The sequence below is a fragment of the Artemia sp. Qi Xiang Cuo genome, chromosome 13 (assembly GCF_049724085.1).
Source record: "Artemia sp. Qi Xiang Cuo chromosome 13, ASM4972408v1, whole genome shotgun sequence".
Taxonomy (NCBI): domain Eukaryota; kingdom Metazoa; phylum Arthropoda; class Branchiopoda; order Anostraca; family Artemiidae; genus Artemia; species Artemia sp. Qi Xiang Cuo.
Window position 1 is genome coordinate 51,651,756 of NC_142806.1, and position 21,101 is coordinate 51,672,856.

At 33.5% G+C, this 21,101-nt stretch overlaps 1 protein-coding gene across 2 annotated transcripts in view; it reads right to left on the minus strand.

The window, feature by feature from the left end:
• The window catches only part of kug (FAT atypical cadherin kugelei), a 413,066-nt gene that overhangs the window by 56,539 nt on the left and 335,426 nt on the right, over positions 1-21,101 (minus strand). For both annotated transcript variants that reach the window (XM_089099328.1, XM_089099327.1), the window contains 5 exons: positions 16,946-17,120; positions 14,169-14,453; positions 7,963-8,220; positions 6,522-6,698; positions 5,283-5,522 (listed from right to left, as the gene is read on the minus strand). In XM_089099328.1, coding sequence (XP_088955454.1) covers positions 5,283-5,522; positions 6,522-6,698; positions 7,963-8,220; positions 14,169-14,453; positions 16,946-17,120 — 1,135 coding nt within the window. The remainder of the gene's footprint in view (positions 1-5,282; positions 5,523-6,521; positions 6,699-7,962; positions 8,221-14,168; positions 14,454-16,945; positions 17,121-21,101) is intronic.

A 21,101-nucleotide genomic window follows, 5' to 3' on the forward strand; every position in this document is an offset into this window, starting at 1 on the left:
TTTTATTTAACCCAAACCAGTATTTTATTAAGCCAAACCAGTATTCTGTAAAGCCAATGACACTGGGTGACAGTTGTTGAATATGGGGACCAATTTTATTAAGCAAAACCAGTATTCTTTAGATACACTGGCATTGGGTGACGGTTGTTTAATGTGGGAAACAATTTTATTTAAGCCAAAACAGTATTTTATTAAGCAAAACCAGTATTCTGTAAAGCCAATGACATTGGGTGACAGCTTTAGAATGTGTCGACCAATTTTATTTAAGCCAAACCAGTATTTTATTAAGCCGAACCAGTATTCTGTAAAGCCAGTGACATTGGGTGATAGTTGTTGAATAGGGGGACCAATTTTATTTAAGCCAAACCAGTATTTTATTAAGCCAAACCAGTTTTCTGTAAAGCCAATGACAATGGGTGACAGTTTTAGAATATGGGGACCAATTTTATTAATCAATACGAGTATTCTGTGAAGCCAATGGCATTGGGTGACAGTTGTTGAATATGGGGACCAATTTTATTTAAGCCAAAATAGTGTTTTATTAAACCATACCATTTTTCTGTAGGGACACTAACTCTGGGTGATGGTTGTTGAAAGTGGAGACCAATTTGACTATATCCTAACATGTATTTAACTTTCCCAACCTGTCTTCTTTACAGACAGTTATACTGGGTGACAGTTGTTGAATGTTGTGACAAATTTGGTTAAATAAACACCATTAATTTCTTAATCCAAAAGAGAAGTCTTTAGGTCCAATGAGATTGGGTGATGGTTGTTGACAACGGTGAACAATTTGGTTAAATCCAATATAATCTTTTATTAAGCAAAAAGATTTTTCTGTACAGACCATAGGTCTAGGTGACGGTTGTTGAATATGGGGACCAATTTGATTTACGCAGAACCAGTACCCTGTAAAGCCAGTGACAATGGGTGAAAGTTGTTGAATATGAGAACCAATTTTATTTAAGCCAAACCAGTATTTTCTTAAGCCAAACGAGTATTCTGTAAAGCCAATGACATTGGGTGACATTTGTTGAATGTGGGGACCAATTTTATTTACGCAAATACAGTATTTTATTAAGCCAAACCAGTATCCTGTAAAGCCAGGGACATTGGGTGAAAGTTGTTGAATGTGACGAACAATTTTATTTAAGCCAAACCAGTATTTTATTAAGACATACCAGTATTCTGTAAGGACAATGAGATTGGGTGATGGTTGCTGAATATGGGGAACAATTTGGTTTAATCCAAATAAGTATTTTATTAAGCCAAACCAGTATTCTGTATAGACTATGGATCTTTTTGACGGTTGTATTTTGTGGGGAAACCTCTGGCTTAAGCCAAACAAGTATTTTATTAATAAATATCAGTTCTATTTGCAGCAAGCGGTTTTGGGTTACCATGGTATTATGTTGCAAACAATTTTATTACGCCAAACCAGTATTTTATAAAGCCAAAAAAGAACTATGTAATGACAATGACATTGGGTGATAGTTGTTGAATATGGGGACCAATTTTATTTAAGCCTAACCAGTATTTTATTAAGCCAAACCAGTATTCTGTAAAGCCAATGACACTGTGTGAAAGTTGTTGTATGTGGTTAACTATTTGATTACATACAAACTAGTATTTTCTTAAGCCACACGATTAGTCTTTAAATACTATGAGTTTGGGTGATGTATTTTTATAGTGGGTACCATTTTGATTATCTCAAAACTAGTATTTTATTAAGCCAAACCAGTATTCAGTACAAACAATGACACTGGTGCAAGTAGTTGAATGTTAAGACAAAATTGATTAACGACAATACAGTATTTTATTAAGCCAAACCAGTATTCTGTAAAGCCAATGACAATGGGTGACAGTTGTTGAATGTGGGGACCAATTTTATTAAGCCAAACCAGTACTTTATTAAGCAAAACAGTATTCTGTAAAGCCAGTGGCATTGGATGAAAGTTGTTGAATTTGGGGACCAATTTTATTTAAGCCGAACCAGTCTTTTATTAAACCATACCAGTATTCTGTAAAGCCAATGACATTGGGTGACGGTTGTTGAATATGGGGACCAATCTTATTTAAGCCAAACCAGTATTTTATTAAGCAAAACGATTTTTCTTTGAAGCCAAAGGCATTAGGTGATGGTTGTTGAATGTGGTAAAATCTTTTATTTAAGCCAAACAAGTATTTTATTAAGCCAAACCAGTATTCGGTAAATCCAATGACACTGGTTGACAACTTTAGAATGAGGCAACCAATTTTATTAATACAATTAAGTACTTATTAAGCCAAACCAGTATTCGTTAACAACAGTGGCACTGGGTGAAATCTTCTTAATGTGGGGAAAAATTTTGTTTAAGCCAAACTAGTATTTTATTAAGAAGTACAAGAAGTCTTTAGGCACAATAAGAGTGGGTGATGTATGTTTACAGTGTGGAACAATTTGATTTAATCAAAATAAGTATTTATCAATCCAAAACATAATTCTGTAAAGCCAATGACTTTGGGTGACAGTTGTTGAATGGGGGGACCAATTTTATTTAAGCCAAACCAGTATTTATTAAGCCAAACCAGTACTCTGTAAAACCAGTGACAATGGATGACAGTTTTTGAATTTGGGGACCCATTTTATTAAAGCCAAACCATTATTTTATTAAGCCAAACCAGTATTCGGTACTACCAGTGACACTGGGTGACAACTGATGAATATGGGGAACAATTTTATTAAAGCCAAACTAGTGAATTATTAAGCCAAACCAGTATTCTGTAGGGCCAATGACATTGGGTGACAGTTGTTGAATGTGGGGACCAATTTTATTTCTAAGTCAAATATGACCAAGATTTTTTTCCTCATTCACTCGCTTTACGGTGAATATGGTTCTAATATGGTTGTCATAGTATATACCGGTTTGATACAGTTATGTTCAAAGTGAATGACCTTGCATATGAATGCATTGAATTCAAGCAGCCAGGGGTACCAATTAGGAAGGACAGGTAGCAATCACCTCTCACCTAGATTTAAAAAAATACCCATTCTTCGGTATTTTTATTGATAAAAATTGAAAACAAAAAATTCGTCCTCTAGATTCTGATATATATATATATATTTTTTTTTTTTGTATTTTCATTAAAACAAACTGAAAAAATCCTAGCCTCCTCCTATATTTTAGAGAATTGGCCAGCATTCAGGGAGAGCAATTAGTAAGGACGGATAGCAACCACCCCTCCACTAGATTAAAAAAAACCATTCTTCGGCATTTTATTGATAAAAATCGAAAATAAAATTTTCGTCCTCTAGATTTGGAATTTTTTTTTTTTTTTTTGGTATCTTCATTAAAACAAACTGCAAAATCATTACCTCCTCCTGCATTTTAGTGAATTAGCACCCCCGCAAGCAGAAAGACTTGACCAATGTTGCATGGATTTCTTGAGTAGCTTCTTTGATGTCGTCGGCTCCCAACACCGCATATATTTTTGTACTCCTGACATGCGTCAACGACACAGAGAAATTTATTTTCTAGTAGGTTTTTTTAAGGTTTTTTTTTTTGAAAAGATAAATTCAGGGTGAATAATGGACCAGTAATGTATAATGAACATCAGTTTAAACCATTCTTATTTATAATTAAGATTTTCTTTTTTTAAACGAAAAATCTACGGCAGGGAATCCTGTTAAATGTACAAGATGCTATTCGCATCTATTCAACTCTTTATTCATTCGGTTACTTTATGCCCATTTGGGTGGGTATACCTTCTATATACTGTTCAATTACATATCACATTTCAAATTTTATATATACATTTTACAAATCCGTAGGTGAGAGCCATTTTTTTCTTCTCCGTAGCATGTTTCAATCTGACCGACATGTATCAATTACAGAGACTGAAGCAAGGTCGTTACTAGCCAAATTGTTGGGGGGGGGGGGGAGCAAGGGATTTTACCGACTGGATGGTCCTTTTTACCGACTTTTTTCGTCAATAATTAGCATAATGTCAGTTTCGAATACAATGCGTAAAATCACTGGAGTAGGTAAAACCGCTGCACTTATCGACCGAGATTCAGGTTTTGTACATATCATTTCACTATTTTAATGCTCTTTATTTAACCAAATGGAAAATTGTGGCACCATCTGTAAACTCACGGCAGGGGTCGCAATTGCTGCGTTTACGGACCAAGTTCGAAATTTCTGTAGATGACATGTCAGTATTTTCGTGGTCTTTATTAAACCGAACAAAGAATTTTAGCAACGTCGGAAAAATCATGGTACTTTGCTTCACTATTTTACCGACTTATTTTTTACCACGTGACCAAAACATTTTAGAAGCATCACCCCTCCCTTCCTCCTCCACCATACGTGACGGCCCTGGACTGAAGCATCAAAAGCATTTTTTTAACTTTAGCCGAACAAAAGCTTTTCCCAGTTTCAAGGGTTGTCGTCCCAGGGTATTTTCCCGTCAATTGGTTTTAATTTAGCAACAATAAATGTTGATAAGGTACAATTTTAGAAAGTTCGACATCCTCGAACTTTCGAACATCCTCGACATTCTCGAACATCTAAATCCTCCATGGAAGACTAGCGGCAAATCAGATATTTAATTATACCTGGCACCGGTAATTTAGGAATAAAAAAAATTGACTATTTGGATGTTTTCTAACAGGAACTCATACCTTAATATACGCAAATCCGTTAATATGAATAGATTTCCTGTTCCAGTGATTACTAGAACCGAATGCGCCCTGTGGGGTCGCAGTGGATTGATCCCTTCTTGGCAATGCAGGACCTGCAATTCGATCTCAGCTGCAGCTACCCAACGCATGGCACGGATGATACGATCCCGGATTCCATTCCGATGATACGATTATGCAAAAAATGTCTCCATAATAACTTCCATATTGCCATTTCATAATATCTCCATATCAACAATATCTCCATATCATAATAAATCTCCATAATAACTCAAACAAGAAGAAGAAGTGGATTAAGAACTTAAAGATAAATTTTTATAGTTTACTGTCAGTAAAAAGACCACGTAAAAAGACCAAATCTTATGAAAAACAAACAAAAACAAAAAGAAAAAAAGAAAGAAAAAGAAAAAAAAAGAAAAAAAGAAAGAAAGAAGAAAGAAAGAAAGACAATTTAGTTTGACATTTTCGGAATAAAAACGGCAATTCCATAGTTCTATTGCAAATCATTAAGTTGTCGATGGCACCACACGAGAAAGCATGGAACAACACTCAACGTTTTTTTTTACGAAAATAAAAAACAAAAAAAGGTGCGCCAACGTACCTTCGTCATAATCTGATGCATGTACTTTGGTGATCAAACTTTTGACTTCAAGGTCTTCAGGTACAAGCGCAGTCAAGTTCTCCACTTTGAACTGAGGTCTGTTGTCATTGACGTCACTTACTATTATGATTACATCAGCCGTACATTCCCACAAAAGCTTGTCCAGATCTTGGACGTGTGAAACAAGTCGATATTTTGACTGACTTTCGCGGTCCAGCATCCTGGCAATTTTTACCTCACCTGAAATCGTAAAAAAATATTTTAGTTAAATTTATTCCCGTTGACTTCGGTGGATCGATTTTATTTAGCCAATGAACAGTGAAAATATTATTTAGTCAAATATAGAATACGGTCATATTTAGAAAGCATTGAATAGAAGAATTGAGCAAAACTTGTTTGTTAAGAATTTAGTGAATCGATGGATGCACAATTTTGTTTAACAAAATACTAAATGTGAGCGTATTCACGAATAATTGGAGTAAATCGATAAGAGAAGCTTAAATATAATGTAAGCTCACAAAGTCACAGTAATTTCTCAGGTACCAATCTTAAAAAAATCAAGTTCAAATATCCACCAGGGATTTTCTAATCAACACCTTATAATTTAGCAACGATGTCTGAGTAGCTTTTATTTCCTTTTGGAACTCTGAGCCTGCAAGGAGCTTATTATGTGCTTCATATTAAGGAACAGGGCCGTCCAAGGAACATCTAAGATTGTCGTTCGGGTTCGTTTTTCAAGGGAGGGGAGGGGGTCTTATTTAAAGAAAGTTGAAAAACGCATCAAGATGTGTTTTTATACTAAAACACTGAAGAATAGAAAGTTCAAAGTAGAATAGAAAGTAGGAATAGAAAGTAGAATAGAAAGGAGTAGAAGTAGAAAGTAGTAGAAGAAGAAAGTAGTAGAGTAGAAAGTAGAATTAGGAATAGAAAGTAGAATAAATGCTAATGCTAACTAGACTGTATAAATTTTGTAGACTTAACTACGTAACCTTAGATGATATTGCTAAAATAAACCCCAAGTTGGAAGGAAACACAATTTACTTCAAGCAGGAATTTCATCAGTTGAGGTTTGAGTATTTGGCTAGCATCACGTGGCAGAAATTTTAAAAATTATGAACTATATTGGTTTTTTTTTGTAAATAAAAATAAATTATAGGATTGAAAGAAAAGCAATAAAAGAAAGAAAAGCAGAGAAAGCAAGAAAATGAAAAGAAAGAAAGGAACTTAACGTTCAGTTACCACTAGTCGAGTCAATAGAAAAATCTTCCGCTCCTCGCCCAGTAAGAAAGTAACGAACTCTTGATTCTTCATTTTCATCAACGTCCTTGGTTTCAACTTTGAATACTAATGCGCCCAATGGAGCATCCTCTGGAACGGACTCTTTGTATCTGAATTTAGAGCAATAGGGTGGATTATCTGAAAATACAAACAAAATGTATTCATTATTATTTGATTTCTCAATTTGGGGAGTAAGGAGAGGGGCACCAATTCAGGAAAGTGTAAAGGGAGGGGAAGGGGGAAAGGAGCTCAAAATCTACTGGGGGGAAACGATTTGTTTTTTTCTAGTTTTTTACCAAAATAGAAACAAAATGTATTTTTCAAAATTTCGGGAGGGGCGAGCAATTGCCGCTGCGCACCCCCCCCCCCAATTGGCACCCCCTAAGTGTGGACCCACCTGAACCATCTCCTGGCTAAACCATTGAATAAATGATCATTCACTGCAAGATGAAAAAGATGAACATAATATATCCTCTAACTTGCCGTAAAAATTGCAAATAACTTATAATCTGCTCTGTTCTATTTTCCTAGGAAAACAAAGATCAAAGCTTTTCCACTGAAGAAACAACAGTCTTTATTTTCTAGTCCCTTGGGATTCCTCGGGAAAAGATAAGATTGAGACTTCAAGCACAAGTCGAAAAACTTTGTTTTTGTTACAAGTTTCTTGACTTACGAACCGTAAGGAATAAATGTAAAAAAGAAATACAAGTGGAAGCATATGGCAAAACCAGGATCACGTTTGGTGCAAAAAAGGAAAAGAATTTAAAGATGGATACAGTTAATATTAGACGCTCACCAGGATGATATCAGCTCAATGTATGAGAGCTCAAGTCCCACCAAACACCTGGATTATGAACTCATCTATCCAATGTCAACACTGTAAAAAAACAAGTACGTAGATACATGTACATTTTCACGTACATACACGTACATTTACAATACACGTAAATATTCATTTTCAGAACTATTCAAGTTTTGAAAAAAAAATATCAAACGTCAAATTAACGTAAACATTAAAAAATCATTGTTTTTTTAATGTTGTCAATAAAAATCAATAAAGTATTTTACCATTGCCATCACTGACATCTACAGATACGAAAGTCAACCTCAACATATTGTTCTCCTTTAAATGCTGTCAATAAGGTATTTTACCATTGTCATCAGTGACATCTAGAGATACAAAATTCAATCTTAAAAACTTATTGTCTTTTAAATGATGTCAGTAAAGTATTTTACCATTGTCATCAGTGACATCTAAAGATACAAAATTCAATCTTAAAAAAAATTATTGTCTTTTAAATGATGTCAATAAAGTATTTTACCATTGTCATCACTGACATCTAAAGATACAAAATTCAACCTTAAAAAAATTCTTTTAAATGCTGTCAGTAAAGTATTTTACCATTGTCATCAGTGACATCAATAGAAACGGAAGTCCAGGCGACAAAAGTCCCATCGGTGGCAGCGACTCTCAACTTGTAAGACTTTATATCCTCTCTATCCAGGGGCTTCATGACTGCCAATACTCCATTTGGTTTAATTGAAAACTGAGAGCGAGGATCGCCACTAGTTATATAATAGACCAACCTTGAAGCTGTTAAATCTTGGTCTGTAACTGCTAGTGTTACTAAAGTTGTACCAATATCGACGTCCTCGTTCACTGAAATAATTTTGAAGTCATGAATGAGGTTTGTAATAGCATAAAAATTTCTATCAAAGGTCCGCAAGTATCTTGTATAATAAGCTCAGCTGTTTCTTCTAGATGAAAAAGAAATACAACAAATTGAAGAAAAGAAGAAGATAACAGCGTAGAATGATTTTTTATAGCATTAAGACACAGTTCACATATTTCATTTTGTCTTGGGGGAGGGGGTTATTCACTAAAATCATATATGTATTGTTCTAAAGGCCCTCCGGCCATGGCACTAAAAATAAAATTCAATTCTGATTGGCGCTGCATAAACAAAAACATTGCACCAATTAAAAAAATATGCTTCTAATCTCCATTGATAGTCTGAGAAATCGTCCTAATTTTTCCACACTCACGAAACACTCATTCCTCAATATACTTGCGACCCATCTTTCAACAAACCTACAACCTTCAAACACTTCCTTTGGTAACCTAATTCATCACACTCATCCATCATATGACCCACCATTTCATTCACATCTCCATACCACATCATATGGCCCACCATTTCATTCACATATCCATACCCCATCATATGACCCACCATTTCATTCACATCTCCACATCCCATCATATGACCCACCATTTTATTCATATGTTCACACCCCATCATATGACCCACCATTTCATTCACATCTCCACATCCCATCATATGACCCACCATTTAATTCACATCTTCACATCCCATCATATGCCCCATCATTTAATTAACATCTCCACACATGAGACAAAAGCAAGTACATATAGCAAAAACAAGTATATGAACCCAAAGTTCATAGTACTTTTTTTGAAATAGTCAACCTTATATCAACATGACTTTACTAAAGTATTTACCATTTAGAGTTTCAATTTAGAGTCAGTTTCAATTTGATAGTCAGTATCTTGATATATTAAGCTCAGCTGTTTCCTCTAGATGAAAAAGAAATACAACAAATTAAAGAAAAGAAGAAGATAACAGCGTAGAATGACTAAACTGAGGTACAATAAAAATACAATAAAAATGAGGTACAATAAAAAGTTTTTAAACAACGTATACAAACTTTGTTTATATGTAGGTTTCTCACATTTTTGCGAGTAGAACAAAAACTTCGGGGATGGGGGGAGGGTATTTAGCATTTCGGGTTTCAATTTAGAGTCAACTGCAAAATTCATTGTTAATATGAATTTGCATAATAGTTTAGAATATTTATTGGTATAGTATAAAAATTTTGTTTCTATTTGACAAATATAGGGGTTGGACAGCAATTATTAAAATTTGGCTATAATCATTAATTACTATTAGAAATCATTCTTGCAAACAAAGATTAATATATTTGTAGCGGTTTTATGATAAGGAGCAGAGCGACGTTGCAAGTATCCCTCTTGTGCTTCCTCTGTAGTGTCAAAGCTATTCAAGTGAAAGCCAAACTACAGGTGGATCAATTAGGCTAAAATACATGTCTTCAAAAAACCAGCTCCAAAGTTCTCTGAATTACGGTAAATTTCTCCGAGAGGCTCTGTTCGGAGGGGGGGGGTGGCTTGCGTGAGTTATAACTGAACAACAACTATAGTTTACAGAATGTGAGCTTCTTTCTGTTTTTTTGTTTCGAGGACTCCAATAGTTTTTTTCTTTACCTGGCCTTCCCGTGATTTTGGAAAATGTTTTTTTTTTTGAAATGTTTTTTTTTTGTAATTTCATAGTAAAAAATAGATACAACAACGAAATTGCCCCTTCTGAGATTTTTAAAAATAAATCTTGAAATCCCTCTATATTTTTGTAAATTGACGCCCCTATCCCCTCCCACTCAATGAATTCCTATAATCTAATTCAACAATAGTTCTAAGTAATCAAAAATAGAAAGCCCTGTACAATCTAAGCTTTATTAAAGAAGCAATACAATGTCTTGACAAAATTACCTTAGCTACCATAGCTACAACAAAATCACATTAGAGATAAGATAATGCTACAAAAAAGAAAATGATAAATATTAAAAGGAAATAACCATAAATCAAATTACACAAAACGAGATTGGAAAGACAAGATAATCACTAAATTAGGAATGCAGTGGAAAACTTTAAGAGCAGATGAAAATTAATTCCAAATATGGATGATTTAGGATTAATCGAAATGGGTAATTGAAATGAAGGACTTCGCTTTTTAGATACAAATGAAAAAGCCGGTTGGTCTATTACGAACACGTTTGTAAGTAAAGATAGGCCGCTAAACAAATATAGAAGGTGATGAAGAAATTTTACTAGCTTGAGAAATTTACTTTAATGTCACTGAAAATGTCACTTTAATAAATGTCAAATTTTCAAAAGTAAAAATGTCAAGTGCAATAAATATCAAATTCCAAAACGTCAAATTTCCTTTAATGTCACTTTATCTTTACTGAAAATAAATAAAAAATCAAGTTTTTCTTTCAGAGAAAGTAAAGAACACTGGTGAAACTTGAAACAATAAAAATGTTAGGACAAAGGGGACTGTCGGCTCCAAATTTATATTGAGTTTAAGCTATTCAAAATATACAAAGAGATTAATAAAACTCCCAGTAAAGGATGACTTATACTCTAGCGCAGAGTAAAGAAATTAAAAATATGAGGGTGACAGCCCCTTTTAGGAATAGCATTATCTTTGTTTGTTTTAGGTTCCATCGTCATTCTTCATTTTCATTTGAAAATGTTATATATATATATATATATATATATATATATATATATATATATATATATATATATATATATATATATATATACATATATATATATATATATATATATATATATATATATATATATATATATATATATATATATATATATATATATATATGTGTATATATATATGTATATGTATATATATATATGTATATGTGTGTGTGTGTGTGTGTGTGTGTGTGTGTGTGTGTGTGTGTGTGTGTGTGTGTGTGTGTCTCTCTCTCTCTCTCTCTCTCTCTCTCTCTCTCTCTCTCTCTCTCTCTCTCTCTTTTTTTTTTTTTTTTTTTTTTTTTTTTTTTTTTTTTTTTTTTTTTTTTTTTTATATATATATATATATATATATATATATATATATATATATATTATTTTATATATTTTATATTTTTTATATATATTTCACTATTTCCACTTTCTTATATATTTTAACTTATCTCTTCTTCTATTCTACTTATAAAATCGTATCACAGTTTCTGTTCAAAGGAGCCCCCTTTCAACATTCTACGACCCTTCAGTTTAAGACAAGTAGATTTCGTGTTTATAGTTTTAAGGTATGCAGCGATGAGGAGAGAAAAGAGCCCTTCAACAATAGAGAACTGCATCTGCTCTGTATGTCCAATTCAAAGTGTCACTATTCAACTTTTTTTAGTTACTCAAGTGGCCATTGGGTCTAGGATATCACATTTGCTTGTCTGTATATGTTGCTTGTCTGTATAAAAGCAAAGATTTCCTTGGGATCCTAGAATGTCTTCGAATAAATTTAAGAACCGTTCAAATTACAATTCCTAAATTTACATTTGTCTTGGCTCGTTTATTTTGAGAATATTTGGGGGGGGGGAGGGGTTTTAAGCCAATGATGATAAATTTTCAATCCTCTGTGTTCATATGTTATCTTGGCTGCTAAAAAAAAGGCCAGAAATGTGTAAAAAGTATTTGAAATGAGAATAAATTTGTCGATCAACAACTTACAAACAAACGGATAAACAACAAAACAGCTGTTGATAAAAATCTAATATTTTTCTAAAAACTAAGTTATTTCTGCAGGTATTTGTTTGAGCTTGATTTGTTTTACTCAGAATATCTAGCCTGTCTGTTATTCTAGCCGTCTAGTCGTATAATATCTAGCCTGTCTGCTATTTCTGCAGGTATTTGTTTGAGCTTGATTTGTTTTGTTCAGAATATCTAGCCTGTCTTTTATTCTTGCCGTCTAGCCCTATGATATCTAGCCTGTCTGTTATTTCTGCAGGTATTTGTTTGAGATTGATTTGTTTTGTTCCGAATATCTAGCCCGTCTTTTATTTCTGCAGGCTGATATCTACTGTCTGCTACGCAGGTATTTGCTGGCTTGATTTGTTTTATTCAGAATATCTAGCCTGTCTGTTATTCTAGCCGTCTAGCCCTATAATATCTAGCCTGTCTGTTATTTCTGCAGGTATTTGTTTGAGCTTGATTTGTTTAATTCCGAATATCTAGCCTGTCTGTTATTTCTGCAGGTATTTGTTTGAGCTTGATTTGTTTTATTCAGAATATCTAGCCTGTCTGTTATTCTAGCCGTCTAGACCTATAATATCTAGCCTGTCTGTTATTTCTGAAGGTATTTGTTTGGGATTGATTTGTTTTATTCAGAATATCTAGCCTGTCTGTTATTCTAGCCGTCTAGTCGTATGATATCTAGCCTGTCTGTTATTTCTGCAGGTATTTGTTTGAGCTTGATTTGTTTTATTCAGAATATCTAGCCTGTCTGTTATTCTAGCCTGTTTGTTATTTCTGCAGGTATTTTTTTGAGCTTAATTTATTTTATTCCGAATATCTAGCCCGTCTGTTGCAAGCCGATTGCGCCTCCGCTTTTTTATACTGTATTAAATAATAAATAAATATTTTTATACCTGCCATGGATACCCTTACATAAATATCAATTACTCTTGCCGTGACTATCATTGCTTAGAATGTTCTCGCCAAGACTACTCCAACCATAGCAGCTCTAACCACGTCTGCTTTTTTACACATTTCTGGCCATATTTTTTTAGTAGCCAGGATAATAAATGAACACAAAGGATTGAAAATTTATCATCATTGGCTTACCCCCCCCCCCAGAATATTTTAAGAATAAACGAGTAAAGACAAATGTAATAATAAATTAACTGCAATCAAAAAAGTGCCAATCACGTTCAAATGGGAACCAATCGCCATTAACATATTGAGGAGATTAAACGTTCAACGTTGAAACGTTTAAATAAACGTTGGTCCTTCACCCCTTAAAATTTCATTTTGAAATTTTTAGTGTCCGAATAGTTCCCCTTTTTTAGCTCTTGGCAAACTTATCAATCTTTTCCCAAATAAATTCGGCTGTTTTTAAAGCTAGTATTTTCTGAATCAATTTATTTTTAAATTCACGACAACAAAGGAAAAAAGAAAAAGGAAAACATAAAAAAACTGAAGCACAGAATAGGCAAACGAGAAAAGAAAAAGGAAAACAGAAAAAAACTGAATACAGAATTTTTTTAGGTCTTGGCAAACTTATCAATCTTCTCCCAGATAAATTCGGCTGTTTTTAAAGCTAGTATTTTCTGAATCAATTTATTTTTAAATTCACGACAACAAAGGAAAAAAGAAAAAGGAAAACATAAAAAAACTGAAGCACAGAATAGGCAAACGAGAAAAGAAAAAGGAAAACAGAAAAAAACTGAATACAGAATTTTTTTAGGTCTTGGCAAACTTATCAATCTTTTCCCAAATAAATTCGGCTGTTTTTAAAGCTAGTATTTTCTGAATCAATTTATTTTTAAATTCACGACAACAAAGGAAAAAAGAAAAAGGAAAACATAAAAAAACTGAAGCACAGAATAGGCAAACGAGAAAAGAAAAAGGAAAACAGAAAAAAACTGAATACAGAATTTTTTTAGGTCTTGGCAAACTTATCAATCCTCTCCAATTAAATTCGACTGTTTTTAAAGCTAGTATTTTCTAAATCAATTTACTTTTAAAATCACGACAAAAAACCCTCTCTACCTGTCTTTTGTCGATCCTAGACGAATTCAAGGCTACGACACAGAAATAAATTAAATGAATAAAAATATACACAAAATTTGTTTTGTCTTTATGATGTTGGAAGCAAACTTAAAGATTCCAGGTTCCTAACTTACATTTACTAAAATAAAATGTCTCACTAAAATGTAAAGATTGTCATTAACATAACCAACTTCAAAATCAACTTTCTCACCTACCTGTAGCAAAATAGCGGGTTTGAGTAAAAACAGGTGGATTGTCATTAATATCCCCAACATCAATTACAACATTGGCCAATGATGACCTCCGAGGGGATCCATTATCAGATGCTATTACATCAAACTCGTATCTACTCATTTGCTCTCTATCCAAAAGGTTAACAGTTGAAATCCAGCCAGACGTGGAATCGATTTTGAATTTTGAAAGAACTTCTTCAGAAACGTTGGCAGGAAACTGGTAGGTTATTACCTGGTTGGCACCAATATCAGCGTCCTCGGCCGTTACTAAAGGTTTCAAGGTCGTATTAATTAAAGATTTTACACTTAGATCGGAAAAAAGAAAGGTGTAAGCTACATCTTTATTATAGAGCAATTCCGTCACCGATTTTTTTTTTTTTCAAACCGAAAAAAAGAAGAGAACCGCAAGCTGTAAGAGAGAAGTGATAAACAAAAAAAAAACGGTTCTATAATTCGTTAATAATTTATTAAAACAGAAATAAAAACGAAAGAAAGAAAACCCCCAAGGGCTAGAACGAGGGCCTGACGTTTCAGATAATGTTGAACTGAGACGTTAGACAATAATATATTTGGAAGATTTAAAACTAGTAGCTAAAGCGGAGTTTTAGCAGTTGGGATGGAAAAGAGGAGTGTCCACAGTGGCGGCTCTAGCCTCTCTTGCAACCGGGGCGAAATCTTGAGTAGCGCCTCCTTCCCTGTCTCCTACAAAATTTTCAGGCCAAATTTCAACAAAATTTTCATTTATTAACAAAATTCTGTTCAATTTGTAAATTAATTAATAATTTACTGCTAAATTATTTTTTTCATTTATTATTTAAATTATCTAATTATAATTAGTTATTTTAATCTAATTATTTTAATTATTATTTTTTCATTATCTTGTTTTGTTTTAATCAATTAATTAAATAATTTATCAATTATTTTAGTGTATTAAATACACCCTCTACTTTATTTTAATAAAACAAATTTCGAAAATTACAAAATGATTCTAACCGTCAGATTATACATTTGAATTTCTACGCTACTTTTTGCCCCCGGGGCAAGTGTCCCCTCTATCCCTCACCTAAAAGCGCCTCTCAGTGTCCACCACTATCTTAGCATTAGGAGGTATAAAGTGGGAAACAGTAGTAGCTGTTGAAAGAAAATGTAAACATCTCAATATAGCCATGATTGTATCTTTTATTTATTTGGTCAGTTTGGAAGACATCTTCGTACATTTACAACATCAGAAAAAGTATAACAAAATTTTACCAAAAAAAAATAAAGCAATATAAAGACTGCAAAAGAAAAATAAGCAGATAAGTAGGCATGCTGATTTACATATGAGTTTTTAAAATCAAATTCACCCTGACTAGAGTAGGAGGGGTACAGTGTGAATATGTTACAGTAAAGTAACATATTCACATATCTATAGAACCATATAAAATACTTCAATTTTTTCTGTTTTTTTTTTCGCCTTTTTAAACAAGTTAACAAGTGGTGGCAAAAGGAAACGAATGTTATATTTAGATTCAGGATAGAATTCTAAAGGCAAGTAAATGTTTTCTGTTTTTACATTAATAAAAATTACTTAATAAAACGAATTAATTACTTAGTTACTACTTGCTTTAAATAACTTTTCACAACCCTTTTTTTTTACCAAAAATTGTCTAGAGACACTTCAAAATCTGATTTCATATGACTTACAAGTTAGAATTTACATAGCGACTCGATCGTTGTCGCTTGACTAAATTTACCATCTTCTGTCAGAGCTTGGCTTCAATTCATATTTCACAAGACTACGTTCCAAATCTCAAAATGAGGGGAAGAAATCCCCCTGATTTTCAATGTCCAAAGTTAAGCTGACAAGAAGATATTACAATGCTTTGACTTAACAAGTGCGTAATGATATTACAAATATAAAGCGCTGGGAACAGAGCTACAGAGTGTATTGGGAATCTAAAGTCTGCTAGATGAAATAAAATCGGATTTGACGAGCACATATCGATTTATGACGAATTAAGAGATAAAGAAATGTGAAATCATACAAAGAAGGTTACTGTTTTCTAGGGCTATTATTAAATAAATGAAGGTTAATATGTCTAGGCCACGTTTTATGGTTTAAGGATGGAAAATAGCCAAAGATGGCTGGTTTTTCGGCCAGCCTGGCCTAGCCAGTCATCTGGGGCCAAACAAAAAGCAGATCGTCCCGAATCGGAGCGAGAAGAAGTCATAATGATGAATTTGAAAAAAAATTAAAACTTCATGAGGGATGGGGGGGGGGTAAAGAATGAAGCCTTGAATAGATCAGGGTAGAGGAAGTGGGCGCGCAGCTGTTTGGGCCTCCTCTGTCCTCACAGACAAAGGCGTGCCTTTCAAGTCTAGCGTGCCAACCACTCGGCTAGAACGGCTTCTAGCTTATTGCTCCTTGGCTAGAAGGCAATATATCATTTGCCTAATTCCTAAAAAAAAACTCATATTTGTTTACATGTAATCAACAACTGGCATCCGTTAGGCTACCTCATGTCTACCTCGTGAGGCTCAATCCTATGTCTTGTAATTTGAATAAAAGGAAACTTAAAAGTAAAAAATAACAACATCAAACGCTACAGACGTGGAATATATATTGCAAAGATCTCAAATAAATAAATTTCTTATAATTTTTCAAGTTCACAACCCCTAAAAAGAAAGTATCCCAGCCCATCCATCTAAATTCTGAGCTTGACGCGTATATTTTCTTTTTGAAAGGCAAGAAGGACAACAAAAGGGAAATTAATTACCTTTCAAAATGGTTGTTTCCCTCGGAGTGTCTTCAGGGACTTGAGTCCTATAAATCTGTGAGTCAAAGACCGGATCCGAGTCGTTAGAATCTGTTACTTGAATAACAAATTGAACTATGTCAGATAAATTTGGAGACGTTGATGTTGACGCCTTTACCATTAAAATAAATGTGTCCTGAAATGATATTCAAGCGATATTCAATATTAAAAGTCTATAAATTACACTGAGGAGCACAATTTTTAGTACAAGAACTAGAGTAAATTTATGTGCAGGCATGTGAGCAGAACTTTTTTCAGAGGAGAGGAATAATGAAAAGAAATTTTGATATTTTTAATATGAAGTGACCAGAAATACGGAAAAATTTAGGATTTTGGGAGGCTCATGTCCGAAGTTCTTCCCCCTCCGTGCGACCCTTCTTATTTGAATATTTTTTGTGGTGAATTTGAAGGTATCATCTGAATTCCTCCAGAGTCCATAGTTTTTACGCAGAGGTCGCATTTCGTAATTTAAAATTTGAAATACTGGGACACGAAAACATAACATACATTTGTACTTTCTGATGCAACTTTCAATTCTTAATACTAAAATGTAACCAGGTCTTTTCTAGTTCATCTTTCTTTTTTATGGTAGCAGGGTTGTAGTGAAACAACTTATATTTTTTTTTTTCTGTCAAGAATACCGAAATCTAAAAAAAAAAATCAAAAAAAAAAAAAAACTTCAAAAATTTTCACAGTAAAACCCTGGGCGCTATAAAAAATTTTATAGAATTTTACATTTAAAAAATAAAATTACGGTGGTTGCTTTTCCTATAGTTTTTGAATGGTCAAATATCCTAAAATTTCGCAAAAAGTCTTAAAAGTTGATTTAAGATAAGTTTATAGAGATTCATACCATTGCTCTCCCTATACCTAAACGTGCGTTGAAATATCATTGAATATTGAAATATTAAAAATACATCAATTAAATATTTTATACGGAGCTTAAAAACTTAACTTAAAAATATCAAAATACAAAAACCATATTCAAATTTATTGAATACTGTTTTATAAATTTATTAAGATTGGTACTGATGCTCCTACCGCAGGAAAAAATACGTGTAAGGGTAATGATTCAATATTTAAGTGACATAAATCAAATTGGTCAAACGTTCTTGTTCTAGCTCAAGAATTGAACTACTCATAAATGGTTCTAATGATATGTAAACAATGGATTTGCTTTCTGTAAAATTTATTCTGTACAAGTTTTCTGTAAAATTTGTAAAAGTTGTTGTTTTCTTTAAAAATTTTAGAATTTTTCAAGGTTTCCAAAAGTTTTTGTGTGGTATACCAAAACCATATAATACTAACTTAAGAAAATGTCACACAAAGACCGTGGGAAAAGCCCAATAACAGCGTTGAGTTTAAAATGAACATTACTATATTTTTTATATTTTCCTAAATATTCAAAATTTCTGTTAGTTTTTTTTTAAGAATACACTGTTCCAATCTTCTTAAAAAAAAAAAATAATTAAAAAAAGTAAGCGGATGGACATTGAATTTTCAAATTCAACATTAAAAGCTACATTAGGACTATTATACTTATTTTCCAGTGACACTTCCAAAATTTGTGAAAGAATTTAAATAAAAAAAAAGGAAGTGGATGGACACTGCATTGTCAAATTCAACATTAAAAGCTACATTAGGACTATTATATTTAAGTTCTTGAGCGCAGAAAAAAAAATCTTCAATTACATGATCATCAGACATAAATATCCGCCCATCCACCAAATCGTAATCATTACCAGCGATAAGTTGGAAAATCAGATTTCTATTTTGAAGGGATCTAAACATTTCTAGGGAGGGAGGGAGTTGTTCCAACTGAGAATAGGCCTTGAACTGCATATTACACGCTTAAAAACTAAATATTTTCGTTCGATTTTTCTTGTTTTGGAGGTGGGGTAAATGTTTTCCTTCTATTTTTCGTTTTGGGGAGGTCGTTATGCACAAATCCCACGATTTTCCCACCGAGGCTGGCAGACAGGGGAACGGGGCTTTATGTCCCTTCCCACCACCAACATTACAGCTTTTATGATTTCTTTGTATTTGCAGATGGTTTTCAAACAATATGTACATTATTTTTGTTTACTTCTCTCCCCACTTGAATTTCTGGATACGTAAATGACCGCACTACCTCAAATTTTGCACAGACATGTGGGGGAGCACTTTCCAAAAACCTAACAGCTAAAGAGAGGAGGTAACGCGTAATGACACAAATTAATATCCTTTGTAACAGCATTGTCTTTCCGTCTGTCCCTTTCCCCCTTCATCTTCACATTCTTTCCTTGCTATCAATTTGGTTACCAAGAAGCGAAGTAACAAGTTCGTCCCTCGTTCTAGGATAGCTACCACTCCAATAATTATGTGTCTATGACAACACTACGCCTGAATTAACATAACTTCAAATCTCCGAGATTGTTCCCTAATGCCTTTCAGTTTTATTACCCGATAATAGTGTTAGATCAGCTTGAAATCGGGGATAAGATTCCTTAAAGTTTGAGCCGTTTTCGTGAGTAAATCCTATTATTTTGTAAAGGAACATCGAAACATAACTTTTTGAAAGAAAAGACGATCCATAGTCTTCTAAATAATCAAGGGATCCTCGCGGAGTTCATATTTTCCATGTTGGATCCCAAGGGATTATATAACCAAATTTAGCCATAAAAAGCTTCCCACCTTTTTATGCTTTAGAATACCCACTAGTTTAAAGATATTCCGTCCCATATCTTTGTCTCAAACCTCAATCACGACTATCAGAAACGTCTTGGGTTTCTATGGCCTTATAGACTAATATATAGGCTGAACTGACTTTCTATAGGCTTTTCAGCTTTTCCGCGCTTTAGTTTACCCACTAGTTAAGAGATATGTCGTCATAAAAAACAAACATTCAAATTATGTTGAAACACAACAGTTAGAAACTTTTTGGATTTCTGTAGCCTCATAAGCCAATATATAGGCGCATCCCTCGCATTTATCTTAGAAAGTTCCCATTAATCCATGGATGACAACTGGACTATTAGCATCATTTTGTGAGTTATGGCTTTAGATCATTGCTTAATATTCCTTTTATGAAGTGGAAATGCTGGATGCAGTGGCGGTTCTAGTCATGAGCAGGAGAAGAAGCTGCCCTTCCCCCCAGGGTTTTCTTACATCTGACATTAAATTCCTTTTCTTTTATATTTTTACAATTCTATGGTATATCTTAACCCCCCCCCAGGATCAGTAGGCTTAAAATCTTCAATAATAAGGTGTTTTTTTGTCTGCTTTAGCCTGCTTCATATGGGGTGTCATTATTTTTGAAGGATAATTTTTGGAACCATAATTTTTTGTCTTTGTGTGGTAATTGGCTGAATGTTTTTGCTAGATGATTGGAGATACCACTCACATAAAGACCACACTGTCACTCCATAATATCAATGCTATTCGTATTTTATATTCAAATGATATGCAGAAAAAAACACACTTCACAATAAGATTTCTTTGTTTGCTTTAACCTGGTTTATATGGGTGTTATTAATTTTGCATCATATTTTTTGGGATCGTGTTTTTTTTTTTCTCTGAATGGGTTTATTGACTGAATGTTTTTCCCGCCTGAATGGCGGGAAAAACATTCCCGTAAATACGAAAAATTTCGTATTTTAAAGATTGTGGTACCACTGGAAGAAGAGAAAGTTGGATTATTAAAAAATGACAGACAAAAATTCCACCGGAAAGGTAAGACCGAGAAATTTAGGAGTTCCTTCTTAATATAAGAGTTAATTATTCTGTTTTTTTTTAATACCTCGTTTATTGGCATTTTATTATTCTTGATGAGACAATTTCCTATCAAAATGTTGGCAACTTGCCCTTTTTGTGTGAGATCGATATTGAAAGCTCTCTCTCTCTCTCTCTCTCTCTCTCTCTCTCTCTCTCTCTCTCTCTCTCTCTCTCTCTCTCTCTCTCTCTCTCTCTCTCTCTCTCTCTCTCTCTCTCTCTCTCTCTCTCTCTCTCTCTCTCTCTCTCTCTCTCTCTCTCTTTATTCTTTTTTGTACCATTGCCACATTCTAATTGTTCTAGGAATATAATTTTCCTCGCTGTTACTATACATGTTATCGTATTTAGCTGTTATATTTCTTGATCA